This window comes from Aplysia californica, unplaced genomic scaffold (genome assembly GCF_000002075.1).
Source record: "Aplysia californica isolate F4 #8 unplaced genomic scaffold, AplCal3.0 scaffold00379, whole genome shotgun sequence".
NCBI classification, from domain to species: Eukaryota; Metazoa; Mollusca; class Gastropoda; order Aplysiida; family Aplysiidae; genus Aplysia; species Aplysia californica.
Window position 1 is genome coordinate 715,070 of NW_004797649.1, and position 8,290 is coordinate 723,359.

Sequence of the window (8,290 nt, forward strand, 5' to 3'; positions counted from 1 at the left end):
CGGGGGTGCTACTGGTTGAAGTGTCTTTAGGCCATTCCCAAAGGGGGGGACATTAACATATGCTCTAATGCACAGTAGAATTGTAAATGGGCTGATTCATCAATGTTATGCTCATAGTGCCTGAACTGCAATGCGGAACTGCTTCTTCTTCTTTCCTAATCCTTACTATTGTCATTTTCCTCTACTTCTTTTGTAGGTTTGTCACATTCTTGTGACCCGCTATTTCTGGGTGCCTTGATAGTTGAAGCAGACATTGTGTTGTTGAAGCTAGAGAGGTGAGCAGAGTAAGCCTGATTCATTGAATGGACTTTTCTGTTGACATCCACCCCTTGGTGCTCATATATGACCTTATGCAGTTGCGAGCACCTTAAAAAGTCTACTAAACTAAAAGCCTCCTGCTTCACCCCCAACCTTATCCAAAACCAATCCTCATCCCAAACTATATTATGAAAGGCGTTTAGGGGATTCCTATTTGCTTTTAACTGTGCAGCTTTGGACCTATACTGATCAGCAGACACTCCCATTTTTTATAAATTGGAATAATAAACCAATGGCTTATTTTCTGGAATATTTTATACAATATACAGCCATCAAAACCCACAATTATATACATTCTCCAGTTCAAAACAGTCACGAAGTTAACTTATTCCCTTATATTCATTGTCAAAAGTAACAATTTTAAGTAAAGTCTGGGCCTGACTTATTCAACTTTCATTCTCACGCAGATTGTCATAAAGGAATGTTTACGGCCGATATCTCTGTCAGAATTATCTAAAGCTGCTACACCAACTAATTATTCCTTGTGGAAGGTTGATGGGTGCTACTGGTAGGTTCTATTTCTTTTCTTTCCCTCTGCTGTTTCTTTCAGTTTGTCTGTCTGTCTTGCCTATACTCCCTGCACTAAATGACCTTTATTGTGTCAATATGCTTCTCTTTACTCAAATAAACAAACAAACTTACTCGTCTTCCAGAAGGTCCTTCAGGTCCAAATGGACCCTTGGGGCCTTGTTCTCCTTGAGGTCCCTGGAACACAAGTGAAGCAAAGATTTAGTTGCAGTTCATGAAGGAGAATAAAAAGGACAGAGCAATAACCACAAAAGACATGATAATTATAATTATTATGAGTATAACAATAATTGCATTTACGTAGCTTATATCCACACTCTACAGCATGCTCTATGCGCTTTACAACTATTAAACGAAAAGACAACTTCAATTTAAAATAAGCACTTACTTGATATATATATATATACAAAAGAGAAAAATGAAAGATATGAGTCTGAAGGAAAATCCCACACACAATGACACTATACATAATCAAATATAAATAAATATATATACAAACGTTTTGCTACTAAATCCAAATAATTTCAGAAATTCAGATTTCCCGATTTATCTAGAAAACTAGCACCTCTAATGGTTTGTCCTTTTCCTCACCTGTATTCCCTGAAGTCCAGGTCGTCCTGGCTCTCCGAAGAATCCTCGGTCACCTGGCTCGCCCTCTTCTCCCTTGTCTCCCTGTCGCAGAGTGGCGTTGTACGGGTTTCCCTCCACTCCAGCCACACCCTGGTCTCCTGGGTCACCTTTGTTACCCTAGCAACAAACAAGCATGGAAAAAAGGTTTTTATGAACAGATCATGCAGGTGCTGTATCTTGGACTGGGGGCGGGGGTGGGGGTGACTACTTTTTGTTTAAAAGGAACTTCTTTTTCTGTGGCGGTACAACTTTCAGGACACTAATGCACACATACAAAAAATATTTAAGTGAGTGTATGTGTATGTGGGTGTGTGCATGCATGAACATTTATTCCATTGACCAAAGTCATTAATCTTAAAAAGTGGCTCTAAATTGCTTACAAATAAAAATCTTCTCTTGTTCAACAACAGTAAAAGAATGCATACAGACTAAAGTCTATTATTCATATTAAACAAAACTTATTACAAAATTGTTCATTCACAAAATAATTTCCCTCATTGAAAGTAGTATAGAACAAATTTCAACTTTCATTCTTCAACATAAGTCGTATCAAAACTGTTTAAGATTTTTAAAATGTATTTTTCTTGTCCTGAGACACACTTAGAACTTTTCCGCACATTTGTTAAATACACATGCATTGTCACCAAGATACTTTTTGGTGACATCAACAAGAAAAAAACAACAAAACACTGGACAACTCACAGGAGGTCCCACTTTTCCAACGACTTCTGTGCCCAGCGGTCCTTTTTCTCCCTTCAGACCATTCAGACCAGGTCTGCCCTGCAAGAGAAAAAAACCACCAATGAATGAATGAATGAATGAATGAATGAATGAATGAATGAATGAATGAATGAATGAATGAATGAATGAAAGAATGGTTAAATCATAACTGATTGTAGAAAAGCTTTACTATTAATACTTACGATACCAATTCACAATTATTATGATCAATAGTCTCACACACAAGCAATTCCCAGTTAATAGAATCAATTGTTCTGGGATCTTGAACTGTAGCTTTAAAGTAGTCAGCACATTTACAATAGCTGTTTAGTAATAAACAGATGTGATCAAGGAAATAGTGACAAAAGGTAGAAGGAGCAAACCATACCAAAAATACAACCAATTAGAAATGAATTCTGATATTTCGGCAGCACCAAGGTAGATAAGTACAGTGAAAAATCTTTTTCAGCACTGCATTAACAAATTTCTTTACCTCATTTGTTGATATTATCACAATCTGTATAAAGCTCCCAAAACTATGAATTCTAACTTTTTCAACCATCCCACTGACAGGCTGCAGGTGTCAATCAAAGGAAAATTGCAAGAATACCTCTACAATACACCATAACATAAATTCTGATGTAAATTTTTCAGAATGAAGCAAAAAACTAGAGCAACATCTTCAGAAAATGCAATAATTAACTCCATTACCCCAAGTGGACAATGCGAGCATCAAGTGAAGCTCGCCAAGTCCTAAACCGGAAGATCTCAGCGCCCGATTAGAATGCAAAGTGCATGAAACTTTATGGCCAATGAGATCTCTTACAAATCTGAGTAGCTTCATTTTAACTCAAAAAATCTTGAACCTATGAACAGACACCAAGACGTGATACAAAGTGTGTATTGTCAATGTCAGATGACCATGGTGGTAGCTTTGTACCTACCCTTGAGCCAGAGTCACCGGGCATTCCTTCTCTGCCTTCCTCACCAGGCAAACCTTGTAGACCCTAGAAAGAAAGAAAGACAGAAATAAAAAACAAATATTTATGTGTAAAGCAATATTTCATACAATCTCTTCTATTTCAGTATCTTAGCATTACACATGGAAAGTGTTCAAACTCATTCATTTCTATAAAATATATTTGAAATTCCCCTTTCAACATTGCGCATTTCTGAAATTTGTGTGACAATATTTTATATCATCAAAAAACAAAATCTAAATCATCACATGAAAACATTTATACGATCATATGGAAACATTCATATGCCATCATTTTTTTTACCATCATATGGTAACATTTATATGGAAACATTCTTTACTATCATAATATGACAACAATTATTTCATTGTACCGCAGCACCATTTACGTCATCACATGACAACACTTATATTCAATAGAGCAGTCTCTCAGAAGCACTGAAAAAAAAAAAAGAATCGTGAAGGCACAGTTTTACAATAGAGAAGAGTCCTACTATATGAAAACAGCAGGCAGGTTCAGTTTTACTCACCCTCAGTCCAGGGTTTCCCTCGACTCCTGGTTCTCCCTTCATGCCGGCCGCAGATCCTCGGAACTCACCAGGCTCACCCTGAAGCACAAAAAAAGCATCAGCAAACCAGTCATGATGTGGAATGTTAACGAAACATTAAATAAAATATAAATTGCAATGAAATAGAAAGCTAAAGTAAAAAAAACAACAGAAAAGAGATGGAACAGGAAGGGACAAGAAATGGAGAGAAGGGAAATAAACAAAAAAGAAAAACAGAAAATGGAGAGCAAAACAAAAGAACAAAAAAGAACCAAAGACTCAAAAAGTGGAAAAAAGTTGGGCTTTTTTCAAAATGGAGAATAAATACAGGAAAGAAGAAAATAGATCATGAAAGAAAAGGAAAAGGAAAAAAGAGAACAAAAGAGAACCAAAAAAAGAACAAAAGAGAAAGACAAAAGAAAATAAAGAACAAAAGAGAAAGGAAAAAAGAAAAGAGAGAAGAAAAGAAGAAAAAAAGTAAAAGGATGAGAAAAGAAAATGTTTTTTTCAAACCAAAACGTAACTCACTTTGAGACCTGGGATACCAAGGAAACCTGCACCTCCGGGACGTCCAGCTGGGCCTGGCCGACCTCTGACACCCAGAGCACCCTGGGGATGGATGGTCAACAACATTTTGTTAATGACCACTTCAACATATAACCACATCAATAACATTTTGTTTATGATCACTTCAACGTCTTGTTTCTATCCACGTTTACTGTTTTGTTTATAACATTGTCATCAACTAAAGTGGAGTCCACTTAAAGTGAACTCTTTGGGACCAGAAGAAAATGTTCACTTTATCCAAGGTTCATATTAACCATTTTGGTAGGGTGGAGGCCTAGAAACAGTAGCTAAGTACAGTGGTGGGTCTAGGGTGGAGGTAGGGTGGGGGGATGGGGGGACAACACAGCAGAGAGCCTAGACTAGAGCTCTTTCTTTCAGACTGAGATTGCCATCGTCAACGCCGAGCTGGGATTGTCTACCGATGCCCGAGGCAAAGAATTTTATTTTCACAGCCTGGCGACAGTGACACAGTTGGTCTGTTCTTGACTTTCAATCATTTTGGGCATTCACTTTATCCAATTTCCTGGTTCTTTTTATCAACTACTTTTTAACTTAAACAAATAGCGTTTCAATCGGGACCACAGAATATCGTTCACTTTCACTGATTGTTCAAATAAAGCGTGTTCACTTTAAGCGGACTCCACTGTATTTTGTGCTTGGCAGAGATTTTTGCTTCATAGCATACCTTTCAGAAAACATTTGGAGAGGCCAAGTTATACATCACCCTATGAATATTATGATGAATTGTCTTATACCTATCTGGGCCACTACCACTTCGCTACCCTAGAATTACAAAGTTTTATCTGCTCAGTACCTAGTTTTGAGAAATATAATGTATAAACTTTTGAGTTTCATAACACGTCAAGTTTCTTTTTTAATGCAGTTATTTAAATATCTTTGATGGACTAGAAGTAACCTTACCTTGGTACCATTGCAGCCAGCATAGCCCTCTGGACCAACAGGTCCTTCCAAACCGGGTTGACCCTGGAAAACAAAACTCATATAGTTTACTCAGCAATAATATTATTCTCAAACATTTTTCTACATCCTCATCTCATTTCTTTAAAAAATTGTTTATATCTTGCTGACGTTTAACATTTATCTAGGACCTTAGAATAGTAAGAATACATCTCAATGGCTGAGTGCAAGAAAGCAACAAACATTACGCAGCATAATCGCATTTGACAGCCTTGCATCCAGCCATCAATCTGCTATTGCCTTGAATAAATTTATATAGTACATGTATTATATTTGTGGTAAGGAGAGGAACAATTAAGACAGAGAGTCAAAAAGTTTCCAGAACAAGTCTTTGCAAATGTAGCAATGTCTTAAAAAAAAAAGAAGAAATTTTGCTTCTAAATCTGGCTTAATCGTGCAACTTACAGGAATACCAGCAATTCCAGTGAAACCAGGCAAGCCAGTTTGACCCTGAGGAAAAAAATCAAAGCAATAACATTATTTTTACAAAAATTTATAGGAACTCATTGTAATAGAAATCACATAAGTTTTAAAAAGGAAATATAGCAACATCAGAAGCAGTTTAAAAGATAGGAATCTTTTGGAGCCCGAAGACACACAGCCTCAAAACTTAAGAGAAATAAAAATTCAAATCGAAAAGAGCGACTTAACATATAACACAGTGCATTTCATGTATCAACCAAGCAGTCTCTTTAACGCCTTAAAATAAAAAATGTTAGAACAAAAATGTATAAGCTCCAAGGGATCTTTAAAAGTTTGAAACTCCATACAGCATTTATATATTCTCCAATATGTAACATGTCTTTCTGGTTTTCTTGTTTTAAGCAGAGCAAAAAGAAAAGAATTTGTCTAGCCACTACTCCCTCTCCCGGAAGCTTAGCACTAAGCTGTAAGCCAATTCAGTCCACAAAACAGCGTCTCACTCTGTATCCTTTCTGGCCTTGAGCTCCAGGTTCACCCCTATTTCCGGGGATTCCCTGCTTTCCGATGGGTCCTTCAGGTCCCAAAAATCCGGGCAGACCTTGAGGCCCTCTCAGGCCAGGAAGACCAGAAGCTCCCTGAAAAAAGGACAAAAAAGATATTACAAATCATGAAATGTGTAGCAACACAATAAAAATGAGTTAAGCTTACACATCACATTTTGAGGATAGAACACTATATGGGGATCAAGTCAATGATTTATTAAATATCAACCTCTATAAGTTCGTGAACACAGTATCAGACTAGCTGCTTTGGTTCAAAGTAATGGGTCACCTGGCTCTGAAGAGTCAGAAATGCGCTTTTGAGAAAACAGAGGTTTTGCTCAATATCTCGGAGCAGTTGAGTAAGACAAATGACATAATTTGTTGTGTTTCTACTTGAATTGTAGCTGTGCGAAAGAGTAAATGTAAGTTAAACTGAAATGTAAAGATTGGTTTATTTAAGTGGGCTGGTATTTAGTTTTTCAAAGGTGCAAATATTTGCTGACACATTGGAAATTTGACTCATGACTGTAAAGTGTAAATAGTGTAAGCTCTCTTTTTTTTTCATCTCTCTCTAATACATGATCATGAACTGACACACACAATGGGAGGTTGAGAGAGGAACAAGTTATAAATGAGAACTTGAAGCATTACACACATTCAATTTATACAGCACTGTACAATAATAGAGCAATTCAAGAGCCTAGACAGTCACCAACTGCCACAAAGCAGCAACAAGTTTTGAACTAAGCCCCTGTCCATTCATTGCTTTGACTCTTCTTGAACCAAAATCCTCAAACCAAATGTTGCCTCCCCCCTCACCCCCCTCCCTAAAAAATCCCCCAACCAAAACAACAACAAGCAAACAAAAGATCAAAATCTTAAAAGCCATGTACCATAATTTGTTTATTTCTTTTTGTTATAATTACACATTTATTCATAGTATGCTATGAGATAACTTTCAACTATCAAGCCAGCATCTAACACCTCAGGGATTCTGAGATCATTTTAATACTAATATTAAGTAAAATGCTGGAAAAATGGTTTCAAAACATGGAATTCCCAAGTTTCATAACATAAAACATCTTCTCTTCTAGAATTTAAATCTTCTTCAGAATTCTTTCAATAAACCCATAAAGCATAGCTCTAAAGGTCTGTGAACACATCAGTCTGTTTTTAGTGTACTTTTTTTTTTACGTCCCCATCAACACAATTTCGATCATTTAGGACAGGAGGTGGGCTTCCAACCCTACCTGTCAGGATCAACTCGGGCTGAGAGGGATGTAACAACATCTAGGCAGAAAGACGGAGATACTTAAACATATAATTTTTTCCCCACTCGGGAATCAAACTCAGGTTTCCTGTGGGGAACAAGGAAGCACCTAACTGCTACACCATAGATGTCATTTATCAGTCGGTAAACACTACTAATAATTCAAAGTATCATCAATCTCAAATAATTTGTGTGGCAGACTACAAATACTTACGGGGTAACCTTTTATTCCTGCACATATACAAGGTGGTGAACATCCTGCACATTCCTGAAAAAACAAGGGAAAAAGAAAAGTTAGTTTTAGTTAGCACTTAAGGCACTTGCAAGAGTAACATCCAAATAAAAAAGAGGAGAGACAGGGATGATAGATGGCTATAGGAGAGAAAGAGCAAACGACACCAGAGCACCCACCAACCACCCATGCACAAGGAAAAGTTAAAAGTTAGAAAAATAATGATTCCATGAAATCACATGAATGTTCACACGTTGAATCACCATAAAATGAAGGCTAAAAGAGACATATACAAAACGGTAATACCGTGAATACTGTTATCATAAACAGTTCTTTCATTCCGAATATAACAGCTAAACAGAGAAATCTCGTAAAAACACAATAACATTATGTTCATAGTTAACTGCTGGCGAACTGTCCTGTTTGAGTACAAAAGTAAAAGTAAAAGCAGCGTGTAGCAGGCCCAAGTGGCCAGGGTAACGGGATGCAAACACTCATACAAATACACACACACACACACACACACACACACACACACACACACACACACACACA

General features: G+C 37.0%; 1 protein-coding gene across 1 annotated transcript in view; it reads right to left on the bottom strand.

The window, feature by feature from the left end:
* The window catches only part of LOC101860986 (collagen alpha-5(IV) chain), a gene marked incomplete in the record, with an annotated part of 52,587 nt that overhangs the window by 34,245 nt on the left and 10,052 nt on the right, over window positions 1-8,290 (bottom strand). The window contains 10 exon segments of the mRNA XM_013085487.2: window positions 961-1,023; window positions 1,438-1,593; window positions 2,179-2,256; window positions 3,141-3,203; window positions 3,706-3,783; window positions 4,252-4,332; window positions 5,212-5,274; window positions 5,674-5,718; window positions 6,192-6,326; window positions 7,718-7,771. Of these exon segments, the coding sequence (XP_012940941.1) occupies window positions 961-1,023; window positions 1,438-1,593; window positions 2,179-2,256; window positions 3,141-3,203; window positions 3,706-3,783; window positions 4,252-4,332; window positions 5,212-5,274; window positions 5,674-5,718; window positions 6,192-6,326; window positions 7,718-7,771 (816 nt within the window).